Raw genomic sequence first — 21,907 nt, 5'->3', positions numbered from 1 at the left:
GGGACTTCAAGCACCACAGATAGTTCTGATCACTAAACTGTGAAAGCCAGGGAGTTAATACCGGCATTGAGATAATATGTGTGGGATTCTGGCTTGATCCTTATCATCAGATGGTCCCTCAGTTATCATCAGGTGTAGCAATGGAGACACCCCACCACCACCACCCCCCAAGCACCATTAGGGTGACTGATGTATTCCCCAGCACCTCAGGGCCTGAGAAGGAAGCACTGCATCCTTGGGCCCTAAACTTAAGACAAGTAAAGATGTAACAAAACACTAACCATCTTAGCATAAACTGCAGAAATGTTACATTTTTATTTGAGGGCCACACCCAGTCGTATGCAGGCTACCTTCAGCTTAGTGTTTAGGGGACCGTGTGATGGCAAGAATTGAATCTGAGCTCCCTGAGCTTTATGTGCTCCGTGATACTGAGCTACACAGTTGACCCAGCATTGTTTGCTTTGGGGTCACACCCAGAGGTACTCTAGGCTCCCTTCTGGCCTTGAGGCCTCTGACCTCAAGATACTTAAAGCCATTTCTAGTAAAGTCTTACAATGTACTATAAATTTTTTAAATTTATTATAAATCTAGATAGAAGAGGAGTTATGGGAAGAAGAATTTATTGAACGCTGTTTCCAAGAAATGCTGGAAGAAGAAGAAGAACATGAGTGGTTTATTCCAGCTCGAGATCTCCCACAAACCATGGACCAAATCCAAGACCAGTTTAATGACCTTGTTATCACTGATGGCTCTTCTCTGGAAGATCTTGTGGTAAAAACCTATTTTTCCTCTTTTTAAAACCTAGCTCATTTTCTGTAAGTGGAAATAACACTAGCCATTTATTTAAGAGTTTTGTATTCGCCTTCAGAAATCATGCTATTTATTAAGAAGAAAGCAAAGGACTTTGATTTATCATTTAGAAATTGGAATGTCGGTAGCACAGTAAATGGTATTCGATTGAGCACCCCCCACCAGACTTACTGACTTTTTAAATTTTTTTTTTTTTTTTTGGGTCACACCTAGCAATGCACAGGGGTTCCTCCTGGCTCTGCACTTGGGAATTACCCCTGGCGGCGGTGCTCAGGGGACCATATGGGATGCTGGGAATGAACCCAGGTTGGCCGCTTGCAAGGCAAACGCCCTACCCGTTGTGCTGTTGCTCCAGCCCCCACCATTATTTTTAGTCTTGATAAGTTTTCCCCTTGGTACTTAGATGTCTTAAATTAATCCAGGAAAGTATCCAGTGTATCTTATGTGACTGACTTACACAAAAGTAGTTTGGTAGAGATTGCTCTTTGTCTTAATACATTTCATGAAAGCTACAAAAAAATTTTTCTAAAAGATTTAGATATTTTTCTTTTTCCCTGTCCCGGGATTTTTATTTTCACCTAACTCCATTTGGAACTTTGGTAATAATAAGGATTCTTGACATATGTAGTAAGTTCCTTAGCTATAACCTATTTGCATTTTTAGTTCTGTTTCATTGGTGATGTCACTTGCAGTAAAATTAGGTTTTTCAGGAATTGTGATAACTAAACATTAGTACTGGGATAGAATCTAATGAATCCTTTACTAAAACTAAAAAATAATTTATAGGACTGGAGTGATAGTACAGCAGTTAGTGACCTCATATGATGGTCCCCCAAGCCTGCCAGGAGTAAGCTCTGAACACCGCTGAGTATGGCCCAAAAACAAACCAAAAAAGTTAAAATTTCCTTTTAAACATTTCTCTCCATATTTAAAATCTCTATTTGCTACTATACGCTATGCGATTGTTATTTGGAATTTACCATGCGAAGAGACATATTTTTGGCAGTTTTATGTTCACTAGACCATGGTTTCGTAGCCCAACTTTACAATTACCAATGAGACATTAAAAATAAGTTCCTTAGGACTACAGAAATAATAGTACAGAGGTTTAGGCACTTGCCTTTCAGGCAGCGAAGCCCTGAGCACTGTGAGGTGTAGGACCCCTGGATTCCAAAAAAGTTCGTTAATTACATGACAGATCTGAAAAATCAATCCTAAACTTTATTTATTTTTGCTATGGGACTGAGAAGTCTCCGAAACAGTGCTCAGTAGGCCCAGGACTACTCCTGGTAATAATTAGCCTTAAATGTCTTAAATCAAGTAGTTTGTTGCTCAGGAGACCAGGCCTGCACTCTCGTATTTTGAGCTCTCTCTCTAGCCCCAAAGCATGTCAATTTTTTAAATCAACCCAGGTAACTTTACACAGCCAGTTTGCCCTATCAAACATTTGGAAGCCACGTCATTTCAGAATGCTGAAGTTGACAGTATGGCTTAGCCTTTGTTAGGACAACCCAGTAAAAACAGTAATCCAGTTGCGCAGATGTGCGATCTGACTGTTGGGATCTGTTTAGTTTCTCACTATGTTAGTCTACAGACAAATTTGATCGTCTTGAATAATGCTTTTTTTTTTTTGCTTTTTGGGTCACACCTGGCGATGCACAGAGGTTACTCCTGGCTCTGCACTCAGGAGTTACCCCTGGCAGTGCTCGGGGACCATATGGGATGCTGGGATTCGAACCCAGGTTGGCCGCGTGCAAGGCAAACGTCCTACCCATTGTGCTATCGCTCCAGCCCCTTGAATAATGCTTTTTGTTGGCCATAATGTCTAACTTTAATTTGGACCCGATATAATGCTGTTGTATAGAAACTGCTTTGTTCAGATCACTCTTTGGGCAGGGGAAGTTAGGAGCACACCCAGTGCTGTTCCTCACTATGTGCTTAGGAGTAGTTCCTGACAGTGCTCAGGAAGATTATGTGATGCTGGTGACTCTGACTAGGGTCAGCCAGATACAAAGCAAGCACCTTAATCCCTGCACTGTCCTCTTGGACCTCTGGTTGAGTTAATTCCTTCTGATTCTTTTGTGCAACTGCCAAAAGATTACACATTAAGAACACTTTCTTCATTTAAAAGGAAGATGTTCTAAGAAAATGATTATATATATATACATATATATATATACACATATATAAATTATGAAACTAAACTTTTTGCTCCAACATGTTTAATATGCTTTGCATCTTGTAGTAATGGGGTCAGATTCAATGTAAGGATCTGCATTTTATACCTCTTCCTGGTTTCTTTTTGTCTCTACTAACTAGTACTACTACGTGCAATAAAGAAAGATTTCTCAGTTTATTCCTATGGACTAACAATTATATATGAAAGTGAAGACTTAATAACAGTGGCACAAATCTCAAAAACAGACTTGGCCCATTTTTCTTTTTTTAACTGATGCAAAAGGAGTCCCAGACTTATCCAGGCTTACATGGGGCAGAGCTGGGATTCCGACTTAGTTCTTCTGACTTCCCATGTAGGTTTCTTTTCCTGTTACATACAATGCTTCCTGTGGGAATTAGAATACAGCAGTTGTAGAAAGACAAGATTCCTTATTTTCAGTGAGGATCATAAAATGAAAAATCCCGAACAGCTCCCCATTTTTTTTTTTTTTTTTTGCTTTTTGGGTCACACCCGGCGATGCACAGGGGTTACTCCTGGCTCTGCACTCAGGAATTACCCCTGGCGGTGCTCAGGGGACCATACGGGATGCTGGGAATCGAACCCGGGTCGGCCGTGTGCAAGGCAAACGCCCTACCCGCTGTGCTATTGCTCCAGCCCCCAGCTCCCCATTTTAAACATCGTTTCAGGGGCTGGAGTGATAGTACAGTGAGTAGGCACTGGCTTTGTACAGGTTCTATCCCCGGCTCCTCAGATAGTCCCCCCAAGTACACCAGGAGTTGATTCCTGAGTACAGAGCCACAACTAAGCCCTGAGCACTGCTGGATATGGCCCCAAAACAGTCATTTTAACACCTGTTCGATATTTTTTTTAAGTATTAGACGGCTTAAAGAAAGTCAAATTTAAATTAGCAGGATTTTTTTGTTCTGTAAAATTTCTTCAGCTTATTAAAAGTTACTGAATTTCTGGTTACACTTAAGCAAATTTAATTTTAATTTCTACTTTATCTTTAGGAAGCTGATAATGACTTCATATATATCTTTCTTCTGTTTCCTGCTTCCCCATAATTTTGGTTTTGGGGGATTTTTCAGAGAGAGAGAGAGAGAAAGAGTATATCTGACGTTACAATCAGTTCTTTTGTACTTTGAAGATTTTGGTTTGTTTGCATTTTAATCAGGGTTAAATATTTCTCTATCTGATGCCAACTGTTAATGAACTTACTTTTTTATGTACTTATTTTCCAGGTCAAGAGCAATCTGAATCCAAATGCAAAGGAGTTTGTTCCTGGGGTGAAGTACTAAAATATTTGAGTAGATGGGGCCCTCTTTTGGTGGATGTAGCACAATTTCCACACTGTGAAGGCAGTATTAGAAGACTTAATTGTAAAAGCTCTCTCTTGTCACTGTGTTACACTTATGCATTGCCAAAGTTTTGTTAGTCTTGCATGCTTAATAAAAGTGCTGAGACTGTTATTAAGTAAAAAAGCTGTCAAACATTTACTGAAAATAGATTTTTGGCCCCATGGCTTGATGTGAAGACAGCGAGGAAAGAAGCACCAGTCAAGTTGTAAGAAAGCACCAAATTAAATGACCTCCAAATCTTAGTGGACTGTCTTTTTTGACGCTAAACCTAGACCCTTATGGATAACTAACACTTGTTTTTGTCAAAACTTTTTAAAAATGAGTAAAACTTTAGTTCTAATTGTTAAGCAAATTTCTCAGTTCAGACTTGATTTATATTTTTCCCCATCAGAACTTTTTCTAAAGAAAGCTTGTTAATTTGAAACAATTCCTCTGGTCAAGTGTGTCTTTGTTACTAAAGTTACAAGGTAGTGGTCATGAAAGAATTCCTGACTTTTCTGGTATGTTATCATGTGAGAAAATATCAAATTCTGCTCCTAATGTTAGATCTGAGGAAGTATGTTATCTGAAAATTCTAAGGAATTCACAGCATTGTAGCTGTCCTGTATCAAGGCCAATGTTTGACCAACCCATAATCCAATTGAACAAAGAAATTGTAATAATATGATTTGAGTGGTGCTTTTCCTTGCTTTGTTAACTAGCACTACAATAGTCTGCAGCACAACTTTTCTTTTAACAAAGCTAGAACAGTTTTGGCTTCTTAAACTTCATATTTGAGTAGGTTAAGCTGCCATACGTGTTCAGTGTGAATAGTGTTTAAGTTGAAAATATTGTAAAAAAATTATATTTTTTCAAAAATATTTAAAAAAATAAATAATAGTAGAACTGAGCTGATGGTTGTGTTTATTGGTGCTGGAAGGCAGCCTCTTCGCTGTGAGCCTCTCTGTAGTGTGGGCTCAGTACTTCGGATTACCCTGCTGGAAGGTGTGCGTAGAGCAGTAGGTTCCACAGCTCCATTCCAAAATACAGCAATAAACTCATAGCCAGTCCCCTCTGCAATATGCCTTCAGTGTCTCAGCCTGTTGCATCAGGACAGTTATTTATTAATTTTAGTATTTTGGGGGCTGGAGCAATGGCACAGCGGGTAGGGCGTTCGCCTTGCACTCAGCCAACTAGGGTTCGATTCCCAGCATCCCATATGGTCCCCTGAGCACCGCCAGGAGTAATTCTTGAGTGCCAGGAGTAACCCCTGTGCAACGCTGGGTGTGACCCAAAAAGAAAAAAAAAATAGTATTATGGTAACTTGACTGTGGTATATTAGCCACTGACAAATCATGTACTCTAATTGGGCTGGTTTGCTGTTTCGATTCACCTGCACCTCCTGTTCTGTGGGGGGGGGCAGGGGGGAGGCTTTTGTTTGTTTTTTGGAGGGCTTATTCCTCTGTTCAGGGATCATTCCTGACTGGGCCCAGAGGACTGTATGTGGTGCCAGGGATGGAGACGGGCACTCTATCCACTGTGCAATTGCGCGGTCCGGCAAGCTTGTTTATGTATAGGTGACTAATCTTTATTCGGGATGGGCTGTCAACTAACAATTTCCTGATTCCCCATATAGTTCTGCCTCATACTAATTATTAAAAATATCTTTGTTTTAATTTTTTTGGTTTGGGCCATATCTGGAGGGGCTCGGGGACCCTAGGGGGTGCTGGGGGTCAAGCTGATCAGCCGTGTGCAAGACTACCATTCTGTACTGTTCCTCCAGCACTCCCCCCCCCTTTTTTTTTTTTTAATACCCAGAAGTGCTCAGGGTTTCTGACTGCTCGGGATCACTCCTGGTGGGGCTTGGGGCCGTATGGGGTGCTGGGGATCTAAATCCAGGTCAGCTACAGGCAAGTCAGTGTCCCGTTCACTGTCGCTCTGCTCCAGGCCCTCTCTCTATCCCCTCTGCTTTGCCTGAGCTTTTACGTGCCAGATTTAAAAGACCATGTTGTCTATTTTGTCAAATACTTTCCCTTGGCTAAGGAGGAAGGATTCTTTGGTTTGAGTACCAGTATTTAGCAATAGACGCCTGAACAAAGGGTGGTTTTTTTGGTGTTTTTTTTTTTTTTTTTGGTGGTGGTGTTTTGGGGGCCACAGCTGTTGGCCTCAGAGCTTACTGCTGGCTCTGCACTCAGGGATCACTCCTGGCAGGCACTGGGGACCATATGAGGGTTAGGGATTGAACCCAAGTTGGCAGCATGCAAGGCACCATTCCACCCCTCAAAAAGTTTTTTTGTTTTGCTTTGGGTTTTTTTGGAAATGAAGCAGAAATGATATTACTTGATTCTCTGGAACCTCGATGCAGTCGGTCCCATCTTTTATCAGTGCCACAGATGGCGCAGCCGGCTCCCAGTCTGCAGGCCTTAGAGAGCCTTTCCCTCGGAGCTTTAGTGGAAACGGCTGAGTTCCTTTCCACATACTGCCCGTTTACCATGGTGCAGAATGGAGATTATGGACTTGAGTTAAGAGGCAGTATAACCTCACAGTTAAGCGGAAAGACTAGCCGGAGCTCTTGTCTGCTAATCTAATTTCATGGGCAAGCACTTAACCTTTTACCAGAGTTTTCCTCTTCCTCTTAAAATGGGAGTAATGACAGTTTTTGGGATTGTGTTACTATTATACATTGAAACACTTCTGACTGTCTCTGGCACATAGAAAATAAGCAGCTGCTGCTGTTAATATGAAGGAGACATCTAGGCTGACCTCTCATTTTGTTCAAACTCTGAGGGAACTTATTGGAATGCTTTGATACTTAACTGGAAAGCCAGTCCATCTACATGGCGTTACAGGTAGAGGTAGGTGGAAAGTTCCAGAACATAAGCCACTTCATTTTAAAGCCCTTGGGACAAATGTCATCCCCATTCAGGGCCTGTCCTGGCATTTAGGGTAACAGATCAGCCCTTTTAACTGGACTCACTATTGAAACTAGACAACTTAAAAGATCTTTTCTATTCATGTACAGTTTGGTTAATTGGGAGAGGAGGGGTTGTTTTGAGGCCACACCTGGTGATGATCAAGGCTCACTTTTAGTTCTGTGTTCAGGCTTATTTTTAGTTCTATGTTCAGGGATCACTCCTGGTAGTGCTCGAGGGACCACATATGGTGCCAGAGATTTGAACCAGGGTCAGCCACATGTAAGGCAAGCACCTTAATTCCTGTATCGTACTCTCTCCTGCCCAAATTTGGTATTAGTATTTTATTTTTTCTTTTTCTTTTTCTTTTTCTTTTTTTGAGGGAGGGGTCACACCCAGCAATGCTTAGGGCTTATTCCTGGCTCTGCATTCAAAACTCCTAGTGGTACTTGGGGGCCATATGAGATATTGGGAATCAAACTTGGGTCATCCACTTGCAAGGCAAACACCCTGCCTCTCCAGTCCTAGGTATTTCCTTTTTCATATCATTAAAGCTTATTTGTTTAGCATACTGGAGAAGATGAAGCTGATTCGTGGGTTCCAGCTGACCCGTTTCTACCCAGATACCCAGAAGATGAAAATGGCACTATTTTGGCCTACTTATATACTGGCCCAGACCCATTGCAATTCTGCTCATTATAAAACGGCTAATGGATGGGGATGTAGCTCTGGTAGATACGGCCTTATGAGGCCCTGTGTTCAATCCCCAGTACTACATAAAGGCCTAGAATTTCACCGAACAATCCATATAATGACTTTTTACCTGGTCTGTCTTTCTACTGAGGACACTGATTGGTTTCTCTTAGCTTTATGATTTTCAACCCTCACACAAAACAGACTTAACAGTATCCTACCTTCCATGGGAGTAGTATTTCAGACCTTCGTGCACACAGATCCAGGGTCTATATTTTCTGAAGTGTCAACTGGTACTGTAAGTTGGTTTTTTGACCTTGAAGAAAATCCTCTGAAGACTGGGCAGATAGGAATGTATTTCAGAAAGTCAGTCCTTTTCACCATGCGCATTCCAAAGGGGAAGTCGTAGCTCTTAAGGCTGGCAGATGTCTCGCTGTTGGCGTGGGCTCCAGCCTTCCACTGGATCAGCCCTCGCTCCTCTGGGCTTCCTGAAAGAGGACACTGGGTCACTTGCTAGGGCCAATAGCCTTTTCCCATCTCCCTTTCCCATAACCCATAAAGCAAACCTCTGGAATCCAGTCTCTTAATTCAAAGTATATTCTGGCACAAAATTGCGTCCATGATTTCTCACCTCCTAATATAGTCAGTGTTCTAGGGAACCTAAGGGTATTGATATGATCCTTAGTATTTACTGTATGTCTTCATAATGCTGGGCTCTGATTAGTTTCTTTTTTCTTCTCATTTCTTTAAAACACTGGGGGGGTGGTACAACGGGGAGGGCACTTGCCTTGCATGCAGCCAACCCAGACTCAATCTCTGGCACCCCATATGGTCCCCTGAAGCACCGTCAGGAGTGATCCCCAAATATAGAGCCAGGAGTAAGCCCAAAATAAACCTGTGAGAGGGCTGGAGCACATACTTTGCATGCAGGAGGCACAGATTCTAACCTGGCACCTCACAGTGCCCTGAGCACTGCCAGGGGCAGCTATCCCAGAGATCCAGGACCAATAGCCTCTCAGCACTGGCTGTGGCCAAAAAAATAACTCTGGAAGCTATCTAGGCCCTATTAAAATTTTATGAAGAAAAAGTTTTAAGTTACTGTAAATGTCCATCTGAATATGTGACTTAGCACATCCTGGGTCCATGGGATCATCAAATACCCAGACTTTGCTCCGGGGGTAACAGGGACGTATATTTTGAAACATACATACTAAGCTTGTTTTATAATACCTCTATTCAGCTAAGTATATGTATATATTTAGTATATACATATATATATACTTAGTGTATATATACTTGGTATATACATATATACTAAGCTTTTTTTTTTTTTTTTTTGCTTTTTGGGTCACACCCGGCGATGCACAGGGGTTACTCCTGGCTTTGCACTCAGGAGTTACTCCTGGCAGTGCTCAGGGGACCATATGGGATGCTGGGGATCGAACTCGGGTCGGCCTCGTGCAAGGCAAACGCCCTACCCACTGTGCTATCGCTCCAGCCCCTAAGCTTGTTTTTTTTTTTTTTCTTTGCTTTTTTGGGTCACACCCGGCGATGCACAGGGGTTACTCCTGGCTCTACACTCAGGAATTACTCCCGGCGGTGCTCAGGGGACCATATGGGATGCTGGGGATCGAACCCGAATCGGCCGCGTGCAAGGCAAACGCCCTACCCGCTGTGCTATCACTCCAGCCCCTAAGCTTGTTTTATAATACCTCTGTTCAGCTAAGAAAAATTGATGTTAGGGATACAGAGGAGACTAAGGAGGGGAGTTCTCCCATAGTAGGCATCTTCCTGAGATCGCTGAGGTTTTCACAAGGGAGCTGGGGTTAATAACTGATGTAAGTCTAGGAACAAGTGAGATTTCCTCATGCTGGGCCACCCAGGCTTAGAACCCCAAGAACAGAGGAGTTACAGGGTTCCCCAGAGACCAGTCTTCTAACAGTTGTGGGTAGATTTCCCTTTAACAGAATTCTAGTACACCAGCAAGGAGGGTGTCTGATAATTTAACTCTGTGGATACCCAAGAGACAGCATTCGACCTCTTCCTTTAGAATCGACTCTTTTGGGCTGGGGAGATGACCAGACGCTGGAGCACATGCTCTGCACTCAGGGACCTGGGTTCAGTCCCTGCCACCACATGGGTCTCCCAAGCTCACCACCCCCTACTTCAGTCTCTGGTAACAAGTCCCAACTGTACTTCTTTTTGGTGAGGAGCAGAGTGCCACACCCAGTGTTCAGGGATTACTCCTGACTTTGCACTCAAAAATTACTCCTGGTGATTCTCAGGGAACCATATGGGATCCTGGGGGTTGAGCCTGGGTCAGCCACATGCAAGGCAAATAGTCTATCCACTGTACTATTTCTTCGACCCCATGAACCCTCAGTTCTAAGTAAGATTATCCCATGATTCATCCTCAGGGTTTATTAGTTTGCTAGAGAAGCTCAGGAAATCTGTTTACTCACTAGGTCACTAATGTAATTTATAGGATGTTCAGGGAGAGTCCGGTGGGAAGATGCATGGGCAAAGGTGTTGAGTTTCCATCATGCCCTTTCCAGAGTGCTGTTATCACCCACTCAGAAGCTCACCCATACCTCTCCCGAGTTTGTAGGGAATACAAGGGAATACACCCAGCAGGGACTCTTCCTCGGTCTGCTCACAAGTGACAACCTCAGGGGACAAGATGATACTGAAGATCAAACCAAGATTGGTCGCTGAAGCCACTGCATTCAAAGCAAGTTCCTTACCCTCTCAACTATCTCTGGCACCTTTGGGACTTCTTTTTTTTTTTTTTTTTTCTTTTTATGGGTCACATCTGGCAGTGCACAGGGGTTACTCCTGGCTCATGCACTCAAGAATTACTCCTGGCAGTGCTCAGGGGACCATATGGGATGCTGGGAATCGAACCCACATTGGCCGTGTGCAAGGCAAACACCCTGGCTTTTAAGGGAACTTGATTATTTAGGCAGGATTTATTAAATCACTAGCCTTCCCTGATCGAGGATAACATTCACCCCCATTTTTCTTCCCCACAGATCAAAGGGGCGGGACTGGAGGAACCAACCTTCTAATCACATGATTGGCCTCCCAAAAATGTCAGTAACGATAGACACCTTTTTACATTCTGTGTGTTTTGGGGGCACAGCCGGTAGTGCTCAGGGCTTACTCCTGAGACTGAGTCCCACGTATGGGACTTAAGAGACCATATGTGGTGCCAGGGATCCAACCTGGGTTGGCCACAGGCAAGGTAAGCACTTTACCCACTATTGTGTCTGGCCCCCACTTTATCTCTCTTAACACTTAGGAAATCCCAAGGTATTGGGGATCTGAGCCAAGACCTGTGGATGAAGATGAAATAAACATGAGAAAAACATTCTGATCATCTAAATGACCAAAATTATATTTTTCATAAATCACAGTTGTGCAAACCAAATAGGTCCCAAAATCTCGGGGGTCATTGGGAGGAGGGTTAGATCCTCGGAAAGTTGGCTCAGGAGACTGTTTGAGCTGAGCCCGCTGCACAAAGCACAGGTGGTGGCTGAGGGGCTGTGTGTGGCAGCTGGCCACCACCAGCACTGTCTGAGATCACCAAGCTCCCTTGCTGTCGCAGCCAGTCCGCCCCTGCATCCCTTTGCCTCTCTGAGCTCCTTGCATTCTCTGACGCCTCACCCAGCAAGCCCCACAGATGACTCCAGCACAGGCTCATTCAACTGTCAGGTTGAACTGACGGTTCAACTGACAATAAACTGCTTTATCTAAGTTTTGTTTCCCATCTTGCAACAGGAGTTCCTCAAAACATTTCCGCCACCCCACCCCCTGCATCATTGTGCAGCCCAGGGCCATAAAAATAAGTGCCACTAGAGGGGCTGGAATGATAGCACAGCAGGTAGGGCGTTTGCCTTGCACACAGCAGACCCAGGTTTGAATCCCAGCATCCCATATGGTCCCCTGAGCACCGCCAGGGATGGTTCCTGAGTGCACAGCCAGGAGTAACCCCTGTGCATCGCCAGGTGTGACCCAAAAAGCAAAAAAAAAAAGTGCCACTGGAAATGAAGGACCAGAGAGCACAGGGTTAAAGCACTTGCTAATGACCCTGGTTTGATCCCAGCACCACGTAAGAATTCCCCCAGGGTTCGCTCCTGCGCATAGACACGAGTAGTTTCTGATACCAAGTGTGTCTCAAAAAACACTTCCACCCACCCACTAAAATATTAAATCAACTGCCCCTCTGACAGTCTGAGGGTTGGACTGTCATGGGTAGAGAGCAAATGCATAATGACCCATTAGCAAAGTGCCCAACTTACAGAAAGCAGCTGTGAGGCCCATGGTTAAGGACTGGATTTAGACCAGCCACTTGGGGTTGCCAGGTTGCGTGACTGTGGGCAAGTGATTTACCCCTTCAGCTTCAGATTTATCAATGTACATTGAAAGGTAGTGGAGGAGTCTGCATGGTAACAGGGATCTCCAGCAGGGTTAACTGCTGATTGTTACCAGGTCAATAGAGTTGCGAGAAACTACCTGTTCTGAGACTCTTGTAAACATCCATATGAATCCCTAAATCATAAAGAAGCTTCAGCTGCTCACTTGGATGCCTTCCTGTTCCCAGGGTTCACTGGGCATTGCGGCAGCTGCTTCCCTTCACAGGTGTCCCCTCATCCATCCGAGGCATAAATGCTACTAAGAACTCACATCCCAAAATCAAATCCCTGGGCTGGAGCGATAGCACAGCTGGTAGGGTGTTTGCCTTGCATGCAGCCAACCCAGGTTCGATTCCCAGCATCCCATATGGTCCCCTGAGCAGTGCCAGGAGTAATTCCTGAGTGCAGAGCCAGGAGTAACCCCTGTGCAGTGCCGGGTGTGACCCAAAAAAGAAAAAAAAAAACCCAAAATCAAATCCCTGCAAGTGCTAGGAAAACCCTGGCCCTTTCCTCCCCACCCGCCAATCCCTGTTTCCAGTGCTCGGACCCATAGTAAGTGTTCGCAAATGTCAGAGCAACCATTCAGCTTTTCTGTGTGGGTCAGTAGGGTTCTTGGGTGTGAAGTACCCACAATCCCTGCCAGTAGGCCTGCTACCAAAGAGAAATGTTAGGGGCACATCTTGTAGCCAACATGACCAAAGGGTGTAATATTTGGGTGTCACCAACATAATCTTCCCAAATAGTCTCTGTCCCTCTCTAAGGAAGCATGAAAGGAACCTCACTATGTTGGTGGCATCTGGAAAGGGCAAGAACCAAGACCTAGAACACAGACGCTATTGTCTGTAGTTAGAGGCCACCAGCATATCTGTTCTTGCCACACCCCCAGGACCTGGTCCATCCAGCCTGGTCGGAGCTTCTGTCCTGGGGCCATCTGTGAAATGCCTTATGCGGCCTGCCGTGCTCTGGGCTTCCTGCCCGCAGTGGACCCATACCTGGCACCGTGTTGTCCAAGATAAAAGCAAGACATCCACCCACGAACATCTCCGTGGTCAGCAGCACAGTTAGTATCTGGTCGACTTCAGGAATGCCTGGGGAGTAGATCAAGGGTCAGTGGGTATCACGGCCCATCTGGGGAGCAGAGTTCAGGGACTTTCTCCCACTGGTGCACAGCCTGCTAACTTCCTGGTGCAAGAGGAAACCCCAACTTTCAAGTCTATCTCACCCTCACCCTTGCCCATCTCTGAACCCAAAATCCCAGTTTTGCGAGTCACAGCCAATTGACTCAGAGCTAATCATATACCCTCGGCCTCACAGTCCTCACTCCCGGGCCAGGGGACCATAGTAGAATTGTGCTGTGAAAGGCTTCAGAGCATGTGGGAAGCTCAAGATCTGTCCCTAGAAAGAGTGTTAAAGGACAGCAGGTAATTGGCCTCTCGGCAGCTGCTCAGCGTCTAGACTCGCAGGGCTGGGTTGAGCTGGGAGCTGAGCAACCTTTGAGAGGGGCTGCCCCCTCCTTCCACCCGCAGACTGTCTGAGGCACCTGTGTTGATGGCACCGGGGTTGGAGTCCAGGTAGTTGGGCAGGGTGAGCCCGAAGAACATGGAGAATCCGAGCACAAAGAGGTTGCGGGAAGAGTTCATGTCCACGAACTGCAGATTGGACAGTCCCACAGCCGTGATCATGCCTGAGGGTGCAGGAGAAGGGCTGGAGGGGTGGAGCAGCCAGGCCGGGCTCCAGCGCTCAGGGGCCACGCCTTGTCCCCCCGGACCTACGCTGCGACACTCACCAAACAGGGTGCAGAACATGCCCCCCAGGATGGGGTCAGGGAGTGAGGCGAAGAGGGCAGTAAACTTGCCGATGGTGCCCAAAATCAGCATGATACCCGCACCATACTGCACCACGCGCCGACTGCCCACCTGCCAGGGACAGGGGCGGGGCTCAGGAGGCAGGGAGGGGAGGGGTGCTGGGTCGTGTTAGTTGGCACAGGAGCCGGATCTGTTCCAAGTGGGCCTGGGCTTGGCACAGGCGTGTGGGGAGGGGTGCTTAAAAGGTGGAGTGGAGCTAGGCTGAAGCAGGACGGGCTGGGGGCAGGGCCGGCAGCACAGGGAAACGGGGCGGGCATTGGGCGGAGGGCCCCGCTGGCACCTTGGTAATCCCCAGGACGCCGATGTTGGGGCTGGACGAGGTGGATCCGTTGCCAGTGCCCAGAATCCCTGCTATAATGCAGCAGATGCCTTCGGTGAAGATACCCCTGGAAGGACAGCGCGAGTGGGGGGCCGGTGGGGGGCGGGGTCCAGCCTGGCAGCTCAGCTGGGGTTAAAGGGAACTGAGTTATCTGTTGCAGCTGACTCTCGTAGCCTCCCCACTCCAAACCAGGAGGAGCCCAGGTCCAAGCACTCATCCTGTCCCCTGGATGACTCTGGGCTTAGTGTCCTCAAATGTAAAATGGGGGTCCCAATAGTAGCTGCCTGAGAGCCAGTAGATTGTAGAAATGCAAAGAACAGAGAGAGAGTAGAGTGGGTAGGGGCTTGCCTGCACACCGCTGACCTGGGTTCCATCCCTAACACCCCAAATGGTCCCCTGGGCCCCAGCAGGAGGGAACCCTGACTACCGTTGGGTATGGCCTCCCCTAAAAAAACAAGCAAAAAAAAATGCACAGGAAGAGAGCCTCCCAGGGCCCCTGCTCATGCTGTTTGCTGTTTGCACTGGGGGATACCAGGCTTCACAAAGCACCTGCCCAGGAGTAGCCGCTGAGCACCTAGGATATACCCGAAACTCTCCTCCTCCACCCAAAAGGGAAGAGGTAAAAGTACCATTAAATATAATTTTTTTTTTAAGTGGGGAGAACAATAGCAAGTTAAAACCCTGGCATCCCATATGGTCTCCTGAGTACCACCCAAGAGTAATTCCTGAGTGCAAAGCCAGGAGTAACCTCTGAGCATCACTGGGTGTGGCCCCCCCTCCAAAAAAAAAATTAAAAGAAAATAGAAAAAAATATATAATAAAAACACACTTTGGGCCAGAGAGGTCAATGGGATAAACAAGTCCTTTGCTCACAAGAAGCCCAGGTATAATGACGGACTGCATGGCCCTACATGAGGAATGACCCCCCCACACACACACACAGAGCCAGAGTAGCCCCCAAGTACCAATAGATGCAGCAAAATATAAACGGGCTGGAGCGATAGCACAGCAGGCAGCAGGTAAGGCGTTTGCCTTGCACATGGCCGACCCGAGTTCGATGCCCAGCATCCCATATGGTACACTGAGCACCGCCAGGAGTAATTCCTGAGTGCATGAGCCAGAAGTAGCCCCTGTGCAACACCGGGTATGACCCAAAAAGCACACACAAAAAAAAAAGCACTGCAGGACAAGCTGGCCCAGGGGCTCCTGCTGCCCTTGCCCTCAGACCTCATCTCCTCCACTCCTCGCACCCCTTCTCTTAAGCAAGAACAAGGTCCAAGCATACCACTGGGTGCTCAGCCCTGACCTCAGCTGCTGGAAGCCTGGCGGGCATACCTGTTGATAGCATGAACTGGAGGGGGCGGTGCTCCAGCCAGGCGGGCACAGGCATAGTAATCTCCGATGGACTCGATGATGCCGGCAAGTGTGGCACTGAACATTCCCAAGACGGCAGCTGCGGTCACTGTGGGCAGACCCCACTGACCTGGGTTCAGGGGGAGACACAGAATGAGTGCAGCGCCCCTGGTGGGTCAGGAGTGAGCAAGGCAGTTCTTGGGAGGTGAGAATAGGGGAGGCAAGAAAAGGGATCACGGGGCGGGGGGGGGGGGCGGGGGGAGAGGGGGGCGGGAGTTGTTCAACTCCCCTGCCTGAGCTGATTTGAGATCTACCAGAGTCAGGGACCGGGAAGGAGGTTTTGAACCAAATGCTGCTGCTCCACCAGGCACTGAGCACGCAGCTGATGGTAGCTCTGCCCCCAGCATCCCTGAGGTGGACTCGGAGGCTGAGGGTCCAGGAAGGGCTGCTCACAGGGGTAGGGGATGCGGATCCAGGGTGCGATAGTCATGATGTCCCCGCGGGCATCTGTCCGTGCCTGGAAGCCGTAGGCTGTGGGGTCTGCAGGCAGCACGTCGGTCAGGGTCAGGATGTAGCAGAGCAGCCACACGGTCATGATGGCCAGCACAATCTGGGAGGAGGGGAGCAGGGGCTGCGCTGGAGGCCTCCTCTGGACTCCCTCAGCCTTCGCCCTCACACCTCAGCTCAGCTCCTCGGGCCTCCTACCTCTGCTTCAACTCTGCCCTTGACCACACCCCCCGCCCTGACCTTGGCCCTAGACGAGGGATTAGCTGCTGCTCTGGCCCCAGCCCCAACCAGCAACTCACAGGAAACATCTTGAATATCTGGACACGGAAAACAGTGAGGCCCTTGCCGAAGCGGTAGACAGGCAGCAGTAAGGTGAAGTTGCGCAGGTACTGGGAGAAGAGGACGATCAGGAGGATGGAGCTGGGGGCGGAGCACAAGGAGGAGATGTCTGGAAGGCCACGGCCTCAGGGAGACGGGAAGAGCAAGCAACGTGGGGCAGAGCAGGCCTGGGGCTCACTCACCACGCTGAGATGCCCCAGTGTGAGCCAGCTCGGTCACCGGCAGCTTGGAAAACAGAGAGGCCAATGAGGGAGACAGTAGGGGTGACCGTGAGAGGCCCAATGTAGCTCAGCAGGGCCCCAGGCAGTCCCATCAGTCCAATGACCACTTCCACCATGCTGGAGACTATGATTGCACCCTGGACCTGGAAAGGCAAAGGTTGGCGATAAGTCACGATGGAGAGGCCATGAGCTCTATATGAAAACCCTGCAGGCATCCTCCAAGTCAGCAGAGGCCTATTCCCACAGGCGAACCCACCTCTCTCATGCGGGGGTGCCAGATGTGAGAGGTGTTTAGAGGCAGGGTCCAGTTCCCGTAGATCTCCTCTGGGGACAGAAGGGGACATGGGGACAGGGATCAGATAATTCACCTTTTGGGGGCCCAAGGAATCAAAAATAGGAGACTCAGATTACAGTCTGGTTCTCCTCCCAGCTCCTGCTGAGGGACCACCTGCTCGGAGTTCAGTGGCCACAGGCCCCTTCCACCCCTGCTGCAGCTGCCTACAAGCTCCCGGGCCTCCCTTCTCCCACGTGGACCCACAAGTATGCCCACCTTCTGGGGGGCATTTCCATCTCTCCAGGGCCAGGATGGCTTTGGCTGGGACCAGAAATGCAAAGGCACTGGCCTGGAACAGCGGCAGCCTGGAAGGAGACAGGGCGGCGTTGGGACTAAGGATGACACGAGGACTGGGATTGGAGGGATAGTACAATTCCTGGCATCCCATATGGTCCCCCGAGCCCACCAGGAGTGATTCCTGAGTGCAGAGCCAGGAATAACCCATGAGCATCGCCGGGTATGATCCAGAAAATAATAATAAGGATGACATGGGGACAGAGACACAGAGAGATGAGGCTGGAGAAGGAGGAAGTCACTGGAACCTCAGGCAGGACGCTTCACATTTTGGGACCCAAGGAAGTGAAAATAGGAGCCCCAGATTATAGTCTGGTTCTCCTTCTGGCTCCTGCTCTGAGGGACTGTGTGCTTGGAGGCAGCGCCCCAAGTTCAGCGGCCACAGGCCCCTTCCACCTTTCTCCAGCCTGGCCACATCCACAACGCTTTCATGGGAGGCCCTGTATGGGGTGAGATCCTTAGGGGCAGGACCCCAAAGAGGGCCGCCAGCAGGGAATGAAATGGGGGTCAGGGGGCACAGCCTAGACCCTGAATCCCAGACATCCTCAAGTCCCAACTGGGGAGCCAGGGTGGGCCCCCGGAATCCTGACCCTAAGGCTGACCTAGGAGTAAGAGTAGCAAGAGAAGGGAGCGAGGGTGGGGGGTCTTTCTCACCCCGCGAGAGTCCTGGGAGATCCCTAAAAAGTTCAACTAGCTGAGCATGTGTTTCTGGATCCATCCCAGGCACCACATGGTACCCTGAGCACTACTGGCTGTGACCCCAAACTAAAGTGAAAGAGTGGGGTTGGAGCAAGAGTACAGGGGTGAGGTGCTTGCCTTGGATGTAGCTGACCCGGGGGGTTCATTCCCCGCCATCCCACATGGTTCCCTGTGCCCGCCAGGAGTGCAGTGTCAGGAGTAACCCCTGATCATCCCCAGGCATGCCTCCCACCCCCTGCAAGAAACAAAAATATATAAAAATAAAGTAAAAGAGGGGCTGGAGCGATAGCACAGCGGGTAGGACGTTTGCCTTGCACGCGGCCAACCCAGGTTCGAATCCCAGCATCCCATATGGTCCCCGAGCACTGCCAGGGGCGATTCCTGAGTGCAGCGCCAGGAGTAACCTCTGTGCATCGCCAGGTGTGACCCAAAAAGCAAAAAAAAAAAAAAAAAAGTAAAAGAGGGGCTGGAGCGATAGCACAGTGGGTAGGGCATTTGTCTTGCATGTGGCTGACCCGAGTTCAATTTCCAGCATCCCATATGGTCCCCTGAGCACTGCCAGGGGTAATTCCTGAGTGCAGAGCCAGGAGTAACCCCTGTGCACTACCAGGTGTGACCCAAAAAGAAAAAAAAAAGTAAAAGAGTGTTGTGAGAGGGGCTGGAGCAATAGCACAGCGTGTAGGGCATTTGCCTTGCACGTGGCCGACTCGGGTTCAATCCCCAGCATCCCATATGGTTCCCGAGCACCATCAGAAATTAGAGTGCAGAGATCCAGGAGTAACCCCTGTGCATGGGTGTGACCCAAAAAGCAAAAGAAAAACAGAGTGCTGTGAGAGACAGGGTCTACCCCTCAGTGCCAGAGGCAGGGGCCACTGTGGGGTGGGGCCACTCACCGGATGCCCAGGGTGGTCTGGATGAGGGTGGTGATGCCCACGCAGGTGAAGATGGTGCCAATGAGCTGACTCACCATGTGCTGGTCCCGGCCCACACACAGCGCCTCGGCCAGGAGGAAGGGCACTGCGATGGTGCCGCTGAAGCACGTCAGGTAGTGCTGGATGGGGAGAGGGCGAGAGGGGGCCCCCGGGCTCAGGGAACAGACCTTAAAGGTCCCCTGGCTGCCCCGGGGTCTGGCCTCCAGTCGCCTGAGCAATGAGCCTAGCCAGGCCCACTGCTCCCCACTCTGGGGGTTACTAACCCGCCCACTCAGTTTATTCCTGCAGCTGGGGGGAGGGGCTCTCCCAGAAGGCCCCGCACACTGCCCATGGATTAATCCTCTCACGCACACGCCCCCAGAGGCTCCCTCCCACCCTCCCTTGGTGACAGTCACTGTGCTGACCTCAAGTTTCACTTCCTGTTACCCCAGACAACTTTGATGACCCGAGCGGGGGCTGGGATCCTGGGGCACAGGCAGAGTGGAGCTGGGGAACCCCAGGGGAGCCCACCTGGAAGCCAAGCAGGATGCACAGGTACCAGGGCGGGACGTCCTCGATCTTGTACAACATGTCAAACTTGGGCTCTGTGGATAGGGCCACCGGGGGGTCCCTGGCACGGGGCTCTGCTGCCGGGCTGGAGGTGTCATGCTAGGGACAGCAGCAGAGAAAAGGGCCTGAGGCTGGCAGGATGGGGATGGGCAGTGTCCAGCGGCACTGAAGCCATCAGGCAGCCTGAGTGTAAGTCTCAGAATGGGGCCCAGGCCTGCCCCTCTCCGGACTGTAACCGCCCCCAGCTGTCCCCTGCCCCCTGCCCCACCCTTCTCCAGCACCCAGCACCCACCTCACGTTGCTTTAAGCCGAACTGTGCCCACTGAGCTGGCTCCCGCCCCCTGATGCCCAGGAAGAACCCGTCAGAGGCTGGACTTGAAGGGGCACTGACCAGGGATGGCCTGCTCACCCCCATGCCCACCTAGGGTGACCCCCAAGCTGAAGATCTGTGTCCCCCCGCCCCCCCCCCAGCTGCCAGGTGCAGTAGCTGGGACAGTTCCTCTTGATCCAGTTCATCAGAGAGAGGTTCTCTGTCCCGCCACCCCTGCCCCTGCGCTGCCCCGGCCAGCCCGTGCCACACCCCTCCCGACCCCAGCCCCGCACCTGGGTCCGGCCCTCGGGGTCCTCCTGGGCACTCATCTTTGAGGCACAGGTGTGAACGGTTCCTGAGGAGGAGAAAGGGGGTAACTTCGCGAAGGCCAAGGAGGACTTTACTCGGCACATCAGACATTGTTCCAAGTAAATCTGTAACCAGATCCACGGCCCCGATTACGAAAGCACCGGGTGGCGATAAGGTATTAACTCTGGTCATCGTGGTAAAGGCCGCTGGGCGCTGCCACCTTTCCTCCCTGGCACAGGCGGCTCAGCCACCTGACCGGGTTGCCAAGGGCGGGGGAGAGGGGGGGACAGTCTTGGATGATGACCAAGCCCCAGGGGAGGGAGGTGAGAGGAAGGGGAGTGGCAAGAGGCTCTTGGTCTGTCACATGCTGAATGGGGCTCCCCTCCGTGAAGAATAACAAGCTCCAGTCATTGTCATGCCTGCACTCATCAGGAGGGTGAGTGCGCCAGATTTCCTGCTTAGGGTGCGGGCTCTTGGCACCCTGAACCCTCCTACAGATGAGGAAACAGAGTCAGAGGATGAGCTGACCAAAGGCCACACATTTTAGAAAAATATTTCTAAAATGCAGCTTGGCCCCGACTTGACTCCCAAGTTCATGCTGTAAATCAATATCATAAGCAGGGCGGGGAGCGCTCATTGACCCAGGCTCGATCCCCAGCACTGCAACCGCATACCCCCAAGCTCCCAGGTGAGGACCCCAAAAAAAGGTGGTAAGCAGTTGGTTCCCCACTCCCTAGCCCCACCCCACTGCTGCTGGGGGGTGAGGGTGGGGGAGGAGGTCCTGGGGCACGTGACCGTGACCGAGGGTCTCTAACAAAAGAGCTGCCTGGCCTGAGGATTCCAGCAATAGGACTTGACTTGTGGGAGCCAATGCAAAATGCAGATGTGGGGAGCAGGGGCATCACTCAGCTGTACGGCATGTCCTACCTTGAGTGTGTGAGGCTTTCAGTGTGATTCAGCACACACATGCAGACACAGAAAATATGACATTCCCGCTCCCAACGCAAAAGTAATTCCAATTTGTTTGGGGGTTACATCCAGCAGTGCTAGGGCTGACTCCTGGCTCAGTGCTCAGGGATCACTCCTGGCAGGGGTCAGGGGTTCACACGCCGTGTCCAGGAGCAAATCTGGGTTGGTCACAAGCAAGACAGGCACCCTGCTCGAAGTACTATCTCTCTGGCCCCAGAATTAGGCATTTTTAGGCAGATGGACATTAAACAGAATCGGGGGTCAGGTGGGATTCTAAGGCCTCAGAGCTGTATCCCAGTCCAGAAAGGCAGCCCTGCCCACCCCCCCCCACAGCTCCCACAGGCCCGGAGCAGACTGAGTGCTGAGCCCCCCGCCGCCCCCCCCCACCGCCCGGATTAAGGCTTCCCAGCTGGTTGGGGCTGAACCTGAGGGCTACCCCTGCATTGGGCTCCCCTCCGCGCTTCCCCGGCCACCCCAGGCCCACCTACTTCTGGGTGGCTGTGCCCACGGCCACCTCGGGCCCACGGGCAGAACCGCTCTCCAGCTGGGCAGCAGCTTCAT

The 21,907-nt window shown here is 49.8% G+C and overlaps 2 protein-coding genes across 2 annotated transcripts in view; one reads left to right on the top strand and one right to left on the bottom strand.

The window, feature by feature from the left end:
- PAIP2 (poly(A) binding protein interacting protein 2) overlaps positions 1-5,236 on the top strand; it is a 27,669-nt gene extending 22,433 nt beyond the window's left edge. Inside the window, exons 3-4 of the mRNA XM_004609913.3 lie at positions 592-771; positions 4,231-5,236. Coding sequence (XP_004609970.1) covers positions 592-771; positions 4,231-4,287 — 237 coding nt within the window. The 3' untranslated portion in view covers positions 4,288-5,236. The remainder of the gene's footprint in view (positions 1-591; positions 772-4,230) is intronic.
- SLC23A1 (solute carrier family 23 member 1) lies at positions 779-21,907 on the bottom strand. Its single transcript, XM_004609914.2, has 16 exons — positions 21,835-21,907; positions 20,362-20,423; positions 19,720-19,857; positions 19,171-19,328; positions 17,501-17,589; positions 17,207-17,274; positions 16,912-17,093; positions 16,690-16,810; positions 16,337-16,493; positions 15,866-16,013; positions 14,492-14,597; positions 14,133-14,262; positions 13,887-14,030; positions 13,339-13,434; positions 8,153-8,419; positions 779-3,374 (listed from the first exon to the last, which is right to left on the bottom strand). Exons 1-15 carry the CDS (start codon positions 21,905-21,907, stop codon positions 8,172-8,174), a joined length of 1,920 nt encoding a protein of 639 aa, XP_004609971.2. The 3' UTR covers positions 779-3,374; positions 8,153-8,171.

Source organism: Sorex araneus, chromosome 6, assembly GCF_027595985.1.
Source record: "Sorex araneus isolate mSorAra2 chromosome 6, mSorAra2.pri, whole genome shotgun sequence".
In the NCBI taxonomy this organism is placed as follows: Eukaryota; Metazoa; Chordata; class Mammalia; order Eulipotyphla; family Soricidae; genus Sorex; species Sorex araneus.
The sequence above is the reverse complement of the archived record's forward strand: the minus strand, read 5'-3'. Positions and strand labels throughout refer to the sequence as shown.

Excerpts from the sequence above, each read along its gene's own strand:
- SLC23A1 (XM_004609914.2), bottom strand. The coding sequence starts at position 21,907 with ATGAAGCTGCTGCCCAGCTGGAGAGCGGTTCTGCCCGTGGGCCCGAGG. Across the intron at positions 19,858-20,361 it reads ACCCCGAGGGCCGGACCCAG|CATGACACCTCCAGCCCGGC; the intron begins GTGCGGGGCTGG and ends TGCTGTCCCTAG. Across the intron at positions 14,598-15,865 it reads CCAGTTCATGCTATCAACAG|GGGTATCTTCACCGAAGGCA; the intron begins GTATGCCCGCCA and ends CTGTCCTTCCAG.